General features: G+C 44.6%; 1 protein-coding gene across 3 annotated transcripts in view; it reads right to left on the minus strand.

The window, feature by feature from the left end:
* Nucleotides 1-15,316: 15,316 nt before the first annotated feature.
* The window catches only part of TDP1 (tyrosyl-DNA phosphodiesterase 1), a 73,659-nt gene continuing 69,200 nt past the window's right edge, over nucleotides 15,317-19,775 (minus strand). For 2 of the 3 annotated variants that reach the window (XR_013827348.1, XM_079915039.1), the window contains one exon: nucleotides 15,317-15,641. Coding sequence is in view for 2 of the 3 variants with exons in the window: in XM_079915039.1 (XP_079771165.1) it covers nucleotides 15,568-15,641 (74 nt within the window). In the remaining variant the exon portion in view is untranslated. Of the gene's footprint in view, nucleotides 15,642-16,423; nucleotides 16,482-19,775 lie in introns of all 3 variants that reach the window. The other variant, XM_079915042.1, reaches the window with a different exon arrangement.

Here is a 19,775-nt window from a genome sequence, read left to right on the forward strand (position 1 = left end):
GAGAGAGCGACCCCAGGCTCAGAGGCCACCCACCTATACTCCCCAAGAGCAGAGAATAAAAAAAACACACTTCCGGGTTCCAATACATCTGCCATAAGAAGCCCTGATGCTGCTAGGATTCCTCTCCCACTCCTCCCCGTTATCCACCCCCGGATACCCCTCTTTTATCTAGCCTATCGAGGGCAAGAGTTTTAGGTGGCAGCACTTACAGGAGGAGCATGTGTATACACACTGGCTGAGTCCTGCAATTACTCCCCCATCCCATTTTATTGTGAAAAATTTCAAACATAAAGTTGAAAGAATTTTACAGTGAATAGCCTTATTCTCAACGAACATTTTACTATACTTGCTTTATTACGTATCTATCCATCCCTCTTTCCATCCATCAACCCATCTTGTTTGGATTCATTTCGAAGTAAGTTGTAGACATCACTACACGCCCCCTCCTCACCCCACCCGCCAAGTTCTCCCTGCATATTAGTACCTAGAGTTCAACACAACCCTATTTACTTCCAGATTTTTGGGGGGAGGATAAAATTTACGTACTATGAAATGCACACATCTTAAGTGTACCATTAAATGAGGTCTCACAAATGCATACACTCTTGCAAATTAAACACCTACCTATGCAGCCTCTCAACCAAATATTGTATGTCCCTTCCCAGCAAATCCCTACCCACATTCCTACAGAGGAAATCACTGTTCTGGATTTTTCCACCATCAACTTGTTTTCACTTTGTAGAACTTAGTCTTGCTTAGTTCTAGATCTTCATATAAATGGAATCATACAGTTATGTATTCTTTTGTGTAAAGCACTGTATTTCTGAGATCTATCCATGTTATATGCCTTAGTAATCTGTTCTTTTATTGCTACTTTTTAATTGTTTGAATATTCATTCTCTTCTTATTGATAGAAACCAGGGCTGTTAAAAATGTTTGCCATCATAAATAATAAAACTGTTAGGAACATTCTCGCACAAGTATTTGCGGATATATGTTTTCATACCTCTTGGGTAAATACCTAGGTGTGGAATTGCTGGGTCATAGGGGTGGTGTGTATTTAATTTTATAAGAAACTGCCTAACATTTTTCCAAAGTAGCTGTACCAACCAACAAGATACAAGTCTTGGATGTCCCACATCCTTGTGAACATTTGGCAGTATCAGTCATTTTAATGTTAAACATACTGGTGGATGTGTTGTCGTATCTCATTGTAGTTTAATTTGCATTTCCCTGATGACTAATGTGCTTGTTGGCCATTCGTATATCTGCTTTTTTATCTTTTGAAATATTGTAAAATCTGTTGAATATCGATTAAAAGATTTGTTTCTCTTTTTTACTACTGAACTGTAGGGATTCTTTATATAGATCCAGGATACTAGTCCTTTCTCAGATATGTATCTTGGAAATATTTTCGACAAGTCTCTGGAGTGCCTAATTCTCAAAGATGTTTTCTGATGTTTATGTTTTTAATTTTGGTGAAGCCCAATTTATCAATCATTTCATTTATGTTTGGCTCTCTTTGTGTAATAAGAAATCATCACCTCCCTTAAGGTTGCGTAAGTTTTACAGGTTTTTTTCCTGTAGAAATCTTATAGTTTTAGCTTTTGTACATGGGTCAATGATTTATCTTAAGTCTGTTTCTGTATGGCGTGAGGTGAAAGAGTCGAGGTATATTTTGTCCGTGTGGCTATACAGTTATTTGAGTGTCATTTGCTGAAAAGAAAAAAGTGAATTTATTATAGGAATCTGTATCCTGCTCATTATTTGTCTATCCTTATAAGAATGCCACAGTATTTAGATTACTTGTAGCTTTATAATCGGTCTTGAATTCAGGAAGTGTGAGTCCTCCAACTTCGCTCTTCTTTATCAAGATTTTCTTTGGGTATTATAGCATCTTACCATTTCCATCAAAATTGTAGAATCAGCCTGTTAATTTCATCAGAAAAAACCTTGTGAGATCTTGATTAGGATTGTGTCAGATCTATTTTAGGGAGAATTGACATCTTAATTCATGAATGAGTATAGCCCTCAGTTTATTTCAGACTTAGCAAATTTTCATGTAGAGATCTTGCACATCTTTGTAAATTCATTCTAAAGTATTTTGGTTTTTTGATGAAATTGTAAATGAAATATCAAGATCCTATTTTCCAAGTGTTTGCTGTAGTATGTAAAAATGCAAATGATTTTTACAAATTAACTTGGTTCCTGCAACCTTGCTAAATTCACTCATTAGCTGAAGTAGTTGATTCCTTTAGGATTTTCTTTTCTTTCTTTCTTTCTTTCTTTCTTTATTTTTGGCTGTGTTGGGTCTTCATTGCTGTGCGTGGGCTTTCTCTGGTTGCGGTGAGCAGGGGCTGTTCTTATGTTGCGGTGTGGGGCTTCTCATTGAGGTGGCTTCTCTCGTTGTGGAGCACCAGCTCTAGGCGCGCAGGCTTCAGTAGTTGCAGCACTTGGGCTCAGTAGTGGTGGCTCGTGGGCTCTGGAGCACAGGCTCAGTAGTTGTGGTACATGGGCTTAGTTGCTCCGCAGCATATGGGATCTTCCTGGACCAGGGATTGAACCCGTGTCCTCTGCATTGGGAGGTGGATTCTTAACAGCTGTGCCACCAGGGAAGTCCCCCTTTAGGATTTTCTATGTAAATAACCATGGCATCTGAAATAGTGTTTTGCTTCTTCTTTTCTGATGTTTACCTTTTTTTTTTCTTGTCATGCTGCAATGGTTAGGACCTCAGTATAATACTGACTAGAAGTGGTGGAAGCAGACATCCTTGTCTTGTTCATGATCCTACGGGAAAGCCTTTAGTTCTTCCACCATTAACTACAGTGTGGGTTTTTCATAGATACCCTTTATCAGGTTGAGGAAGTTTCCTTTTACTTTTGTTTCTGAGAGTTTTTTTTCAAACATGAATGAGTGCTGAATTTTATCAAATGCTTTTCCTGCATTTAGTGTAACGATCATATAATTTTCTCCTTTATTCTGTTAATATCTTGAATTTCATTTATTGTTTTCTAATGTCAAGCCAACCTTGCATTTCTGGGATAAATTCCACTTGGGATTTCTACTCATATTTCATTCTTCTAATTCCTTTTGGGTTTACTTCTTTTTACAACTTCTTACAGTGGATGGTAAGGTCACAAATTTTAGATCTTCTTTTCCAATGTTCACATTTTTCAGCTATAAATCTCTGTTAGCCCTGGGCTAGCTGCATCCTAAAAATTTTGGTATGCTGTATTTCTACATCATTTTGTTGAATATATTTTCCAATTTTTTCTTCTTTGACCCACAAATTATTTAGCTGTGTTAATTTTTTAAGTCTGTTTTTAAAGACAAATTATAACATTTTCAATGTGGTCAAGTGAAAAAAAAGGCACATCCTGAAAGTTAAGAATTATGTTTTGTCGGACTTTCTGAGGATTTCAAGCCCAGGACATAGCTTCTCAGGTAGTTCTGAGGGACTGCTCTGAAGAGGAAGGGGAGGATCCAGGGTATATAGGAGTTTTCCGACAAAAACCAGGTAGCTGGAACACCAAAAGAAAGAAAAGAAAGAAAACTGGGTATCTCAAGTTAATGAATTTAGCACTTTCCGGGGTATGGGAAGATGCAACGTCTGGGCTCATTGAAATCATTCCTTTGATATGCACCTGAGCCATCTAGGGCCAGTATCCTGTGCTTTCCCTCAGGGTGCACCACTGGGAGTGGCTGCAGGGGCTTGATGGCTGCCACATCTTTTGTTTACTGATAAGGCAGGCAGTGTTTTTCATTCACAGGTCAGAGGACCATATTTGGTATGTTTCAGTATTCCTAAATGTATTGAGACTTGTTTTATGGTCCAGAATATGGTCTTAGTGAATGTACCATATGCATTTGAAAAGAATATGTATTCTGCAGTTGTTGGACGTAGTGTTCTATAATGCCAATTACGTCAAGGTTGTTGATAGTGTTTTTCAGATCTTCTGTCTTTCGTGACATTTGTTCTAGTTATTCTAACAGTTATTGAGAGTATTAAAATCACCAACTATGACTGTCAAATTGTCTATTTCTCCCTTTACTTATGTCAATTTGTGTTTCACATACTTTGAAGCTGTTCTTTAATATAAGCATTTATGATTATTATATCTTCCTGATGTAGTGACCCTTTTATTTTTATGAAGTGTCTGTCTTTATCTCTGGTAATACTCTTTGCTTTGAAGTTTATTTTGTCTGATATTAATCTGGTTACCACAGGCTTCATTTACTTAACATTTGCATGGTATCTTTTCCATTTACTTTTAACCTATCTCTGTCTTTATATATATTTAAGGTGGATTTGTTATGGACAGCATATAGCAGTTCAGTCTTCTTTCTTTCCATTTTTCTGGTCAGTTCTGACAATCTCCACATTTTAATTGATCAGATAAACACTGTCCATCACTTCCGTGATGAGGGAAGTATCTCATATCTATGCTGTTCTATAAAGTGGTCCATCGTGGTGCTACTGAGCACTTGAAATGTGACTAGTGCAAGTGAGGAACTGAATTTTTAACTTTATTTGATGTTAACATATTTAAATATCACATGTGGCTAGTGACTGCTGTATATAATTTATGATGGAGAAATTCTGGATTCTGTTCCTCTAAAAACAATACTTCTTAAACCTGCAGTAAACTTGGCTGAACTCAACTGCAATATTATCTCTACAGCGGGAAGTATCTCAAATTCTAGTTCAGTTCTTTTAGCCTTAGCCACGCACGGACGGTTCCGCGGTCAGCCAGAGATTTGAGGAGAGTTTACAAACACATTGGGAATCCCCTCTGGCTCTTTCTTCTGTCATTTCCCTCTTCACTCTCAGAGGCTGTGGATGCTCCAAACCCTGTACTCTGGATCTCCAAGCCAAGAAGACTGTAGCTTTCCCACTGGTGGTGGTTTACCTGCCATGCGTAAACCTGACCTCAGACTAAAACCTGACCTCAGGCCCAAAGTGGTGAAAAGACAGGAAACTCACCCAGTGGAGTGCTTTTCTTTCCGCCGTCCACTCTCTTCTTTTCTGCCTGCTTTTGGTCGCTTTCAGTGGCTGGTATAAGCTCCACCCCAGAGCGTATAACTTTTATTTGTGAAAGAATTGGTTCAATAGGAGCCATTTGGCGCTGCCAGAAACCGGAAGTTACGTGGTTTCCCCACAACGTTTGATAGTGAAATTTTCAAACACACACCAAAGTCGAAAGAATTTTAGAGTCACAATCTAGATTGTACAATTAAATTTTTCTATACTTTATCATGTATCTACTCGTCCTTTAATACACCTTATTTTAAAGCATTTCAAAATAAACTGCAGACATCAATACACTTGCCCCTAAATACTTCAGTATATATATAACTAGAGTTCAGCTCCTGATCTTTTCTTATGTAGAATTTACATACAATGCACATATCTGAGCTTCACTCAACATTCTTTGAGTTTTTAAAAAGCAGCTTTATGGAGCTATAATTCACATTCAATAAAAATGACCAATTTGGTGTATAATGCAAGGGGTTTTGTAAAGTGTAACCAATGCCACCATCATGCTAGGAACATTTCCATCACCCCTAAAAGTTCCCTCATGCATTCAATCCCCTCTCCCCACAGCTGCACTTATTTTTAAGGCCACCCAGCTCTGCTTTGGGCAGGGGATGGGTGCCACACCAAGAGCAGGAACTAGAGACCCAGGGGAGACGTCATACACGGCCAAGTGTGTCCTGGAATGCCAGAGAAGAATGGAATGGAAGGGCAGAACCAGGGCTAGGCTGGGCTCTTCCTAAGTGCTTCCTCCCAGGTTGTTCCTATAGAGGTAAGTGGCTGAGATCACACAGTTCGTTCCTCTCTCTTAGGGAAGATTCTGCCAATCCAAGCACAAGTAAAGATGCCCATTTCTTGAGGCTGTTGTGGTATCAGAGGCGTTCAGGAAGCAGGACCTCCCTCTGTCTTCAAGAAGGCAACTGTAGGCAGTTCACAGATCTCTTTGCATCTCAGTTTCTTCATTTGTAAAATGGACTTCCTCCCAGGGCCGAAGGGTCAGCTCACACGTGGGGTTCACATGAACATGGACTCCCAACCCCACCCTCAGTCCCAACTCAGCCTCCACGAGGACCCCTCTTTCCCAGAGGCAGGAGGCAACATGGATCCGTGCTTTCAGGGCAGGAAGTATGTGGGTCAGCTCTGCAGTTGTTCAGGGCACGTTTGAGAGCCTGGGCCCCCGGACAAAGACTCCCTTGAAAATAGAGCCCCCGCCTCTGGAATCCAGAGGCCTACTAGCCACCCTGCTGCATCCAGGACTCTTCAATCTACCCCCGTCTGTCAGAAAAACCTGCCTTTAGTAGTGGGTGAAGGAGCAATATTTGTGGCAAGTAGCTAATTCTTCAGAAGGCATGGGTTTTATTTTTTACACTTGAGTTAACCACTCTCTAAATGCCCCAGGGAGAGACTGCCAGTTTGGTACTTACCAAGAATCGTTCCAATTTACATTGAGGGAGTTCTTACCAGTGCTTAGGAGCTCCATTTCATTTGATTCTTACAACAATCCCACAAGGCAGGAAGGATAGCTATTAGCCCCACATAACAGATGAGAAAATGAAGACTCAGAGGCATCACATGACTTGCCTAAGGTCTCATGGCGGGAGGGAGCAGAGCTGGGGCTAGACAATTCTAATGAAGAGTGAGTCACTGCTCAGGCTTTGGTAAAACCTCAAGTCAGCACCCAGGTGACCATCTGTCTTCATTCAGAGTGGGTGAACTAGCAAACCTGGGAAAGAATGCGTTTTAGATTGTAACCCTGAACCCACTCACACAAATTGAAACAAAAATAACCTTACTTGGGGCTTCCCTGGTGGGGCAATGGTTGAGAGTCCGCCTGCCGATGCAGGGGACACGGGTTCGTGCACCGGTCCGGGAAGATCCCACATGCCGCGGAGCGGCCGGGCCCGTGAGCCATGGCCTCTGGGCCTGCGCGTCCGCAGCCTGTGCTCCGCAACGGGAGAGGCCACAACGGTGAGAGGCCCGCGTACCAAAAAGAAAAAGAAAGAAAGAAAAAAATAATAACCTTACTTTGTGCTACACACAGATAATTTCTACTATCTTTCATTTAAAAGTGCTGGTCATGACACCCTAAACTGATTCATGATTCACTAAAGGGTTGTGACCCGAAGTTTGAAAAATCACTGCTTTAGAACACTCAAGTTACAAGGGTTCACTTATATAACCAGCTTTTGAGAAACTTGGATTTTAAAATTTCCTTCTTGGTTTCCTTTTGCTTTTATTTATTTATTTATTTTAAAATTGAAGTATAGTTGATTTACAATGTTAATTACTGCTATACAGCAAAGTGATTCAGTTACACATATATATTTTTAAAATATTCTTTTCCATTATGGTTTATCATAGGATACTGAATATAGTTCTCTGTGCTATACAGTAGGACCTTGTTGTTTACCCATCCTATATATACTAGCTTACATCTGCTGACCCCAACCTCCCAATCCATTCCTCCCCCAACCCCCTCCCCCTTGGCAACCACTAGTCTGTTCTCTATGTCCGTGATTCTGTTTCTGTTTCACAGATAGGTTCATTTGTGTCATATTTTAGATTCCACATATAAGTGATATCATATGGTATTTGTCTTTCTCTTTCTGACTGATTTCACTTAGTACGATAATCTCTAGTTGCATCTTTTACTTTTAAACAAAATCTGCATGCTTGCACACATTATTTAAGAACAAGGTATAAAGAAGGTTCCTCTGGCACAATATTAATACTTCACCTAGAGATACTTCTTGTTCTGCATTGGACCTCAGGCATCTTCCACTTGTCTTTGGTGAACTCTGCACCTGCCCCCTCCTCAGCAGGGGCAGGCTCTGATCTGGAGTGCTTGCATCATGGATGGACACATGACTCAACCTGACCAATCGGACGTGTCAGGGGACTTTGGCCAGCGCAGTTGGGAAAGAAGTATTTTGTTTTCTCTGAAATGACTAGCCGGATATAATATGGGATCCTGGAGCGTGCGGTGGTGGTGAGGGAGTGGGAATTTCAGCCTCCAGGTGGAGAGCGCTTGATTGAGAATGATGTCCAGATTCTGGAAAGCAGAGCTGAGACTTGAAGGTAGACTGGGTTACATTATGATCCTCTGACATTTGCTAGACTCGTGTTAGAAGTCTCTTTCATTGCTTAAGCCTAACTAATCTGGTTTCTGTAACTATAAAAGCATCCTGACTAATGTAGTCTTTCGTAAAAATATTAATAAAGTATTATTAAATAACAAATATTTACAGAGGCTTTTAAATTTTAGTAATGTCAATTATCTGAAGAAAACAAAATCAGCATTCAGCTGTCATAATGTTAATTTCTAAAGAACCTATGAACACAGAGCCACCCAGATCACGCACAGTGGCATCACCTGTGTCCTTGGGGCCACAAAGGGACACACACTAGTTCTGTGACCTTGAACCTTACTTTTTCCCTCTTATAAAATGAGGTATAACCTGCCCTACGTGTGATGATGTATATAAAGTTACCTACTATCATAACCCATAATAAGTTCCCTACGGATGCAATTTCTCTTTTGCCTTTCCCTTCTGAGAGTCTCTTTGTGCGTATTAAGAAAACTGGCCATTGCAATGGGGCTCTCTGAAAACCTTGCTACAAAGGGAACAGGAGAAACTGAGCCAAGTGCCTTCGACCGATTAACATTAATCAGACTGCAGTTTCAGTAGAGCTTCTGGTAGACCTAGAGAGAATAAAGTGTAACTTATACACAGCAGTTGGATTCTGCGCTGAGAGACCTGCTTGGAACTCTGTTGTAAAAACTGGGCTACTAATCGTACCCAGACTTGCAATGCTTTGGCTCTGTGACTACTCGTCACCCCTCCTTAAATATATGAGGTGCCCTCATTTCAACACATCCCTGCTCCCCACTTCCTGGGCTGCCTCTTGCCCTCCCCCCTCCGGCATCCTCTACGCCGCCAGTTTTCTGTGCTTTAGATCTACTGAGTCAGTGGAAACGCCAGGTTTCAGAGAACTGAAGAGAACACACTCAACAAGGCAAAGTTTTCAGCCATCGATGTTCTCTCTTGAAAGGAACCGGCTCCACTGCCGGGTTCTGGCTTTAACACTGCAGTGGCTCAGCCTTGCACGCTAAGGCGGCATTTAGTGGCTGATTTTGTGCACTGCCAGCGGGTTCTGTCCCACCAACCGTGCACTGTTACAGTGTCTGAAAGTGCACCTGTTTTTGTAGCTACAGCTACAAATCATGAATGGGAGCCCTGCTCCTTGACTGGAGCATTGGCCACACCTGCTGCCCGGCTCCTCCCAGCAGTCCTGCCTGGGTTCAAATCCCAGGTTTGCCCCTTGCCAGCTGTGTGACTCTCTCTGGACAAATCATCTTAGTTTCCCCATGTGTAACATGGGGATAATAATAATGCCTCCTTGATCAGGTTCTTATGAAGATTCAGTTAGTTAATATGCATAAGTCACAGAACAGCAGCCGGGACACAGCAAGTACTCAGTACTTGTGGGTCAGTGTTACTCCTCAGGGATCGGTGGACAGAGACGAGGCTCAGAGGTGGTCCCTGCCTCTACGCTGCTCTGTTGGCATCTCCCAGGAGCCCCTTTTCTGGCCTCATCTTTTGTTTCTGTCTGTGAATCCTACTATGTAAGCAACGGCCACTTAAGACATATAACTTACTAGTTGATAGAAATTCAGTAAGAAATTGTACAGTTTTGTTTGTAGTACTTTTGTCCTGCATATTGCTTGAAATAAGTGGGCTACTAAACTTAGCAAACTCGGCAAAGATTTAATCATAATGGGATGTGACCTGTGCATAACACGTGTTAGCACATAATCAAAAGAATTTTAGATTTAATTCCATACAATTGTTAAGCTAATTTATTTCTGCCAGTCACTGAGTTCCTGTACAGACTTCTGTCATTATACTTTATCATTAAAATTAGTATCATTCAGGCATCAACACAATTGCTACATTTTACGAATGTAAAAAAAGAATGCCTACCTAACCTTTTTCTTTGACATATTCAGTCAAAAGCAAGTATTCTCAAGGAATTCTCGAGGATGGGGTTAGTTAAAGCTCTAACTCTACAGTAAGGCGGGGGGGACTCAAAATGTCTTAAGATTTGAATCAAACACTTAGATCACCCAAAAGTGGTTTCACAATGGATCAAATGATGTTAGACATTGTTTCTTAGAAAGTGAATTTTTACTCTCAGGTGGGAAAAAAAGTTCCAACAAGGGCTTCCCTGGTGGCGCAGTGGTTGAGAGTCCGCCTGCCGATGCAGGGGACACGGGTTTGTGCCCCGGTCCGGGAGGATCCCACGTGCTGCGGAGCTGCTGGGCCCGTGAGCCATGGCCGCTGAGCCTGCACGTCCAGAGCCTGTGCTCCGCAACGGGAGAAGCCACAGCAGTGTGAGGCCCGTGTACCGCAAAAAAAAAAAAAAAAAGTTGCAACAAAATCAAATCTAAGATCCTCATTTTAAGCATACTGAATCTGATGCAGAAACCATGTTCATTTGAAAAGTCATGTGATATTAATAATTTCTATTAAGGACAACTGTATAACTTCCACACAAGAAAACTTCCATACCAGGAAAGTGAGGCTTGGTGCTGCTGCTCACTGTGGGATCTTATGGATGTTATTTAAGAGAAGATGGGGAGGAAGTGGAGAAAAGGGAACCCTCCTGCACTGCTGGTGGGAATGTAACTTGATACAGCCACTACAGAGAAGAGTATGGAGGGTCCTTAAAAAACTAAAAATAGAGCTACCATATGACCCAGCAATCCCACTACTGGGCATATACCCTGAGAAAACCGTAACTCAAAAAGAGTCTTGTACCACAATGTTCATTGCAGCTCTATTTACAATAGACAGGACATGGAAGCAACCTAAATGTTCATCAGCAGATGAATGGATAAAGAAGGTGTGGCACATATATACAATGCAATGTTACTCAGCCATAAAAAGGAATGAAATTGAGTGATTTGTAGTGAGGTGGATGGACCTAGAGTCTGTCATACAGAGTGAAGTAAGTCAGAAAGAGAAAAGTACCATATGCTAACGGACGTGTATGGAATCTAAAAAAGAGGTACTGATGAACCTAGTGGCAGGGCAGGAATAAAGACTCAGATGTAGAGAACGGACTTGAGGACACAGGGCAGGGGGAAGGGGAAGCTGGGACGAAGTGAGAGAGTGGCATGGACATATATACACTACCAAATGTAAAATGGTTGGCTAGTGGGAAGCAGCCGCATAGCACAGGGAGATCAACTCGATGCTTTGTGATGACCTAGAAGGGTGAGGCAGGGAGGGGATACAGGGATATATGTATACGTATAGCTGATTCACTTTGTTGCACAGCAGAAACTAACACAACATTGTAAAACAATTATATTCCAATAAAGATAAAAAAAAAAGAGAGAAGGCTGATGTGAGGATTAAACAAGCACTTAAGTACAGGAGTTGAAACATAGGAAGAAGTCAGGGAACATCAGCTATTACATTATGTAGAAAAATAGTCTCCAAATCAGTGAACTTCTAAGGCTGATTTTTATCAACTATGGTTAAAACTAGGCCTCCTTTCCCAGGAGTATGAGGATAAAACATAATTTAAAAATCCCATCTCCCTCCCTCCCCCAAGAAAGAAGCTGGTGGCAGATCATTCCTCTCTTCACCAGAGAGTACCAGAGAAGTGAGGGGACATGGAATCCTCCTGCCTAAATGCCAAGTGACTTCCTTTAAGTCACCAAGTGTCAGGGATGACAATTTCCTGCCTCCAAAAGTTTGGGGAGGGTCTCTTAAATGCTTAAGCATTTAGAATACTGTTGAAATTCATTGTCCAATATGAAAATCTCATTTAGATTTTTGGCTACATGTCCATCTCTGTAAAAGGATGCTAGGTAAGATTTCAAAAGAACAAGATAAAACTTTTTAAGAAAAAGAGGCAGAGGTTCCTTTCGTCCACATGCAGAGAAACTCCTTACTCAGCAGATGAGTCTCCTGTATCGGGCAGCTTGCGAAGAAGAGGGTGGATTCTTTTATACGGAAGTTTGCCCTCAGCAGGTATAAAGTCACTGGATAAGTGATTCCATGAGATCTGAAAGGAAGGAAGGAGGTGGGGAAAAAGGATAAAAAGTGGCACGCAGCTACGGCAGACAGAGGGAGGCGAGGGTTTCCTGAGTTGGGGAGAAATAACTGTTGAACCCCAACCTGAAAATAACAGAAGTGGTTTCCTCAAACATTAACAAGTGTTTGGACTTCCCTGGTGGTCCAGTGGCTAAGACTCCGGGCTCCCAATGCAGGCGGCCCGGATTTGATCCCTGATCAGGGAACTAGATCCCTCATGCTGCAATGAAGATCCCCTGTGCCGCAACTAAGACCCAGCGCAGCCAAATAACTAAACAAATATTAAAAAAAAAATTAACAGGCGTTGATGATGCTTTTTTGTAGCACTTTGGGTAATTTAGCCAGTCACATTAATAAAAGGACCAGATGGGGTTGAACCTCTTGTTTTGCTGAACCTCATGGGATTTAATCAATCCCATGTTGATTACTCTTGAGGCATTACTTTATTTTCCACATGTGCTATCAACTGTGCCCAGAGAGCTCGTGGTACTGACCTGCTACTACGCTGGCCTGGCCTAGCCCTGCCTCGCTGAGCCCATGCTGACCAGGGCAAGGGCCACTCTCCGGGGTTGGGCCTGCACACCCACTGGGTACATGCCCCTTGACCTTGGACCTCCCCTAACTGTACCTTGATGTACCTAACCAGCCCATCCTACAGAGATTGTCTCAGCTTCCAGAAGGGCACTCTGGGTCCCTGCTGGGTCTAGGGTGCCGCTCCAAGTGTGGCTGTGGACCAGGCCAGCCTGTGATGAGTACAGAAAGTAAAAGTGAGCATTTAGAAACTTTCTGAGCAATCTGACAGTGCTGTGACATCCAAGCACCTGATCCTGTATCCTATAAAAGTATCTGTCCACAGTGGATTGGAGGAAAATGGTCCATCTCCTCGGCTACTGTCCACCACACTGCCCGGGAGCCTGGGCCCCCTGGAAGTACAGAACAGGCTCTGGATGCTGCCGGACCTGGGTTCAAACACTGGTGAGAGCACCTTCTAGAAGTGTGACCTTGGACAAGCACTTCACCTGTCTGAGTCCAGGTTTCCTTATCAGGAAAATGAGGATAAGCCTAATGACTCAAGGGTGTCCCCTGTACAGTCCCCACTCTGTGCAGGTACTTTCATGTCCTAACTCACTGGACAGTCTCAATGAGCCTCTGCAACGGGAATGATTATTACCCCACCCCTATCTTACAGGTGAGGGGACCAAGGCACAGAGAAGTGGTGGCAGAACTGGGATTCAAAGCCCAGCAGCCTGACTCCAGTTCTGGGCTCCGACCCACTTTGCAGTCATGTGGATCAGATGAGCCACATACCCGAGTCTGCTATCCTTTGACTGGCTGGGCCTGGGCCCCGAGCAGCCCAGGCTTCCTGGGTCCCACCCAGAGCTGGCCGAATACTTGCGGCGGTTGTGATGCTCCCCTGCTGCCTGGAGGCTGGCACTCCCCCCATGCCCACCCAGGACGGACCTCTGTGCTGGTGGGAATCACAGGTCTTTGATGGCAGTCCCCTGGACACCCAGCTCAGACTCCTGGGCTCCCGCTCTGGGCCGGCCCCACCGCTACTACCAGTCCAGGGCACCTTCCCTGTTGCCTTCCAAGGCAGCTGGGCTCATGTGATACAGGGTTTGAATGCCCCTGAAGTAGAAGGCAGGGTGTGAAAAGGATTAAGCCTAACTTTTCTTACCAGTGGAAGAAACTGGTTAAACGAATTCAGTGGCTTTTCAACTTTATGTTTTTTTTTTTTTAAATATATGCACATGTATTTTATTTACTTATTATTATTTTTTTTTTTGCGGTACGCGGACCTCTCACTGTTGTGGCATCTCCCGTTGCGGAGCACAGGCTCCGGACGCGCAGGCTCAGCGGCCATGGCTCACGGGCCCAGCCGCTCCGCGGCATGTGGGATCTTCCCAGACCAGGGCGCGAACCCATGTCCCCTGTATTGGCAGGCGGACTCTCAACCACTGCACCACCAGGGAAGCCCCAACTTTATGTTTTTAAGCAGAATGCAAAACAAAAAACCACCCAGATAGTATCCTTTAGAGAACCCAATATATAAAAGTGGTGAAGGAAGGCTCCTCTGATCAGGGAAGGAGAAGGGAGGAGCCCCCGTCCCTAACCCACCCCAGCAGCTTTCTGATGTGAACATCCTCGGCCTCTGAGGAACAGTCTGGAAAACTAGTATCTTAAAAAAATCTTTCAAAATTAACATTGGGGCTTCCCTGGTGGCGCAGTGGTTGAGAGTCCGCCTGCCGATGCAGCGGACATGGGTTCATGCCCCGGTCCGGGAAGATCCCACGTGCCGCGGAGCAGCTGGGCCCATGAGCCATGGCCGCTGGGCCTGCGCGTCCAGAGCCTGTGCTCCGCAACGGGAGAGGCCACAACAGTGAGAGGCCCGCGTACTGCAAAAAAACAAAAGAAAAAAAAACCCCAAACAAAACAAAATTAACATTGAACTCTATTTTAAATTCTACGATGAAGGAGCTGATGACAACCTGGAAATGAGCCTCACGCAGAAGAAAAAACGAGAAGGCTCTAAGTCATCTGAGGAGAGCGCGATCCTGCGTGTGAAGGGCACAGACACAAAGCAGGAAGATGCTCGTTGCTCTGACCCAGGCAGCTGGGGTCTGGGGGACGTCCTGAACCTTTCTGGGCCTCAGTTCCCTCACTTGTGAATTAAAGGCACCCAATCAGTTCACCTTTCAGGGGCTCTTCTGAGTGAAATACTTGTGTGCTTTTTTATGATCCTGCGAGCTGTCTTTTGTGGACATTTCTGGGGATGGAGGAGACACCGTGCACTGTGGAGAATGGGTGAGGGGAGGGCAGGTGGTCCTTGAGTGGGAGGGAAGCCAGCATGGCCGGGGGCAGGGGGCATGAAACGTCGTCTAAAGCTGCAGGGTGACGACGGTCAACAGGGCCCATGGCGTCAGGGTAGCCGCACCAGCCGACACACCCCAGACTCCCTCCAGCAACCCCGAGACACACTAAGAAAGCTGAGAGAGGGCTGGGTGAGAGGTCACGTTCCTGCTCTGAGCAGTTCCAGCTGAATCCAGAGCACCTCTCCTGACAGAGCACAACTGACACAAGTCAACCTTCAATTCACAAGCGCCGACACCGCCGCGAAAAGTCCTCATCATTAGGAAGATCATTTTACACCTATATATTCTTTTAACGTGGTGAAGTTTAATAGCTTTCATTCCAAAGCATAGAAAAGGGAATTAAGAAAATATATAATTTTTTAAAGTGAGAATGTTAACAATGGCCATTAAAAGGGTAACCAACATCTGTGTCTGAAATCTCGACTTTTGCAAAGAGTTTTGTAGGGGGGCAGATAAAACATTAAGAAAAGTGAACACCCAGTGCAAACAAGAACATCCAATGATTGGGGTTCAATGCCTTACACGTCAACTTCACAGTACTTTACTGCTCTCAGGAGGGAACCCACATGTTCCCGTGTGTATCTGGTGCTTTGACATAAGGAATGTTCCAAATCCAAGGCCGATCTGGGGGAAAAAAAATTACATAAGTATAATACTGATTTAAATAGGATTACAGAAAATTCACCCACCTGGCAGGATAAAACTACTCATGGGCCGGAGTCTACAAATCATGAAGAGCCTTTTCTGAATCAAGCCCCGACGAGAGCCCTTACAGGTAAGAGCTTGTAGTAAAGGTTCATGTTAAGACACGGGTGAGTGAATATGGGAGCAGGCTGAAGCCCGGGGTGAGTGCTGGCTTGCCACTTACGTTGACAAGTCACTTCACCTCTCTGAGCCGCAGTTTCCTTATGTGTATCTAAGTCGTGGAGCTGTCAGGAGGATTAAATGAAATAAACCCGTGTAGTGCACAAGACGCAGTGTTGCACACAGAGAGAATGTAACAAATGAGGGCAGCTCATTTTCTTCTTTTAAGAACCTGGAGAAACCAACAGTGACAATGGGTACAGTCAAAGGCCATTTTTCTGCTCTGAGCAGCTGGTCACGGTCGCACAGAACCAAGTGGCCCAGCGTCACATCCCTGAAATGGTTTTGTTCTGTAACTTAAGGCTAGTGATTGATAAGGCAGAAAGGTCTCTGTATAATGACCGTAGACCCATGTTGAGAAAAGCAACAAGCCTTGGAATGGTACAACGGAAAGGTGACCTAGGCTCAAATCCTGCCTTCATCCTTCTTTGCAGCCTGAGGAAGGCATGTGGATTTTGGCCTCAGGTTCCCTGTCTCTGAAATGGGAAGTAATGACATTAGCAACCTCCCAGGATTATTGTGAAGCATGAATGAGAGAACATCTGTGAAAGTTCCTGGCATGTTGTAGGTGCTCAATGTGTGAACTTTTCTTCCTTTTAACTGATGTTTCACAAATTGAAAAACTTGGAACAAATCTCTTTTACCACACATGGCTGCCAGAGTCAAACCGTTTCAAAAAGAACCATCATAATATGGGTAGGGTGTAGGGACTTCCCTGGTGGCGCAGTGGTTAACAATCCACCTGTCAATGCAGGGGACACGGGTTCAAGCCCTGGTCCGGGAAGATCCCACATGCCGCGGAGCAACAAAGCCCGTGTGCCACAACTACTGAGCCTGCGCTCTAGAGCCCGTGAGCCACAACTACTGAGCCAGTGCACCACAACTACTGAAGCCCGAGCACCTAGAGCCCCTGCTCTGAGAAGCCACCGCAATGAGATGCCCAAGCACCACAACGAAGAGTAGCCCCTGCTCTCAACAACTAGAGAAAGCCCACGGGCAGCAACGGAGACCGAATGCAGCCAAAAATAAATTATTTAATTAAAAAAATATATGGGTAGGGTATAAATACACTGCAAGGATTAAAAATAACCCCCCATACTATTGTTCTGAGAAATACAGAAAGATGGAAGGGCTGCATGCTTATAGTAAGCTGGCCACTTGGCAGGTCAGCTGAGATGGACCATCCCACTGCAGCAGCTGCTCGCCGGCACCGCCCGAAGCCCTGGGGGAGGGTTTCTCCTTTTCTTGAACAGAGGCAGATGGTACCTTGGAGGCCGACCCGGCAAACAATGGTATCTGTTGCTCCTTCCACCCAGCCTCGCTGTTTGTTTTGAATAATCACAGGGCAAGTATGCAAATGGCAGCTCCCAGCAGGAAGTGCAGGAAAAGAATGCCAAAGATGGCAACAAGTTATCAGAACCCTGTTCTCTCCCCTTTGGCCTTGAGATGGTTTGAAAGCATGAAACCACACTTTCTGGTAATTAAGTTTTTTAAGAGGTAAGGGACTAGCAGGGCTGGCAACTTGACTCCGCGGCTACTCACTGGCCTTAAGAAAGCACCCACTCTCTTCCATTGGAAACACCATCTTCTGTGGCTGGACTTCCCCTTATTTACCTCTTTCCCTGCAAACTGCTCTGTTGGGCAATGTCTGCTCTGCTTCATCCCCCAGGCAGAAGACCCCCAATCCTTGCTATATGAATAGCCATTAGAGAGATTCTTCACCAGTGCAGATCTGTGACACAGACATTTGCCAGTGAGGCTGTAACTTAAAGACCACCACTGCATTTACAGTGGACCCTTGAACAACTTGGGTTTGAACAGTGAGGGTCCACTTATATGCGATTTTTTTCAATAAATACACACTAGACGATCAGTGGTTGGTTGAATCTGGGGATGTGGAACTGCAGATACGGATGGCTCACCATGGGGCTTGAGTATCTGTGGATTCTGGGATCCAAGGTGGGACCTTGACCAATCCCTGGCAGATACCAAGGGATGACTATTCCTTTCCCTCAAATTTAGCCAACGATGACCAAGCGAGGACCTGGAAACCACGCTCCTGGCAAATCCCCGAGGCTCTGCTTTATAAATGAGCAAATGTCTGCACCTCCCGGGCAGAGCCTCTCCACGCCAGCTGCAAGGCCTTCCACTACCGTGGGGGAAGGCCACAGAAAGGCCAAGAGGAAGGCGAAAAGAGGGGGGTTATGATTCTGTTGTGCCTTTTTACCCATTACTACTGGAAATCAGCCATTACCACTCACTGGCTCAGATGAAGGCCTGTTTTAGGCAATCCTCCTAAACTGTCCCGTGAGAGAACAACTTGCCTCACATGATACAGTCGCATGTGTATGTGAAATACTTGGTAGTGCTGGTTAGATGCCTGGTACTCCGCTAGCCAAACATGAAGGCCTCTCAAGTTTACGGTCCAGGGGGCAGCAGACAAGCAGGCACGCCCTGCTGCTGGGACGCTGAACCCCACTGTGTCTGTGCAGCAGCTCCCTGACTGGGCTGATGTGGGAATTGCTGGCATGTTTTTCTGGGACCCACCCCTGGAGAGCTCGTTTCAGTAGGTCTGGGCTGGGGCCTGGCAATGTGCACCTTTGTCAAGTTCTAAAGGTGATTTTCACAGAATCTGTTTGGGATCTGAGGCTAAAGGGGATGAAAATTGCCTTTTTTTTTTTTTTTCTGGAATACGATGAAAGGATTTAAAACAGGAGAGGGAACGATCAGAGGAGCCTGGCAGCGGCATGGAAGATGGCATCCAGGGGGAGGAGTACAGAACCAGGGAAATAAAGAGCAGCACCCGGGTGAGAGTCCGGGTGAGGCCTGTGTTAGGGCCACGGTGGGGGAGGACGAAGGACAACCTGGGGGGCATGGTTCCCTTTGTGTGTCCCTGTGGTCAGGGACTGCATGCTACAGTATGTGATTTACAATGTTAGTGATTTTGCTTTGTAAAAGTTTTCTTTTAAAAACACAGTTCCTGTTGTAAAATGGGTTTGAGTACGTGTAACTCTTCATGGGAGGAGTAATATAAACTCAAGGAGGGCAAGGATTTGTGTCTGTCTTGTTCACTGATCTATTCCAACCACCTTGCTGGTATCTGTGCACAGCAGGTTCTCAATGATACACCTGTGGGGAGAGAGGATAAGCAGCAAGCACGAAGCAGGTACCCCTGCAGCTGAGTCTTTGTTTTTGTTTAATTTGATCAGTTTCTTGGTGTCAGGATGTCTGGTGGTCTCTTGTATCCAACCGTGATTTGTTCACATTAGTATATTTCTCTGCTAAGCTTTTCTTACAGTCTCCTGACTTAAAAAATACTGAAAAAGATCTTATATATGTTGAAGTGGCTTGAAAATCACTTATTCAAATGCAGTGCTTTTTTTTTTTTTAATTTATTTATTTTCGGCTGCGTTGGGTCTTCGTTGCTGTGTGCGGGCTTTCTCTAGTTGCGCTGAGTGGGGGCTACTCTTCCTTGCGGTGCACGGGCTTCTCATTTTGGTGGCTTCTCTTGTTGCAGAGCACGGGCTCTAGGCGCCCTGGCTTCAGGAGTTGTGGCTCACAGGCTCTGGAGCGCAGGCTCAGTAGTTGTGGCGCACGGGCTTAGCTGCTCCGCAGCATGTGGGATCTTCCCGGACCAGGGCTCGAACCCGTGTCCTCTGCACTGGCAGGCGGATTCTTAACCACTGCACCAACAGGCAAGTCCCAAATACAGTGTTTTTGAAATGTTCTTAACCACTCAACTTTTCCAAGCACTGGTAAGATGCCCTTTTTTTTTTTTTTAACATTTATTTTTGGCTGTGTTGGGTCTTTGTTGCTGTGCCCGGGCTTTCTCTAGTTGTAGTGAGTGGGGGCTACTCTTTGTTGCGGAGCGTGGGCTTCTCACTGCAGTTGCTT

Source organism: Stenella coeruleoalba (genome assembly GCF_951394435.1).
Source record: "Stenella coeruleoalba genome assembly, chromosome: 2".
Taxonomy (NCBI): Eukaryota; Metazoa; Chordata; class Mammalia; order Artiodactyla; family Delphinidae; genus Stenella; species Stenella coeruleoalba.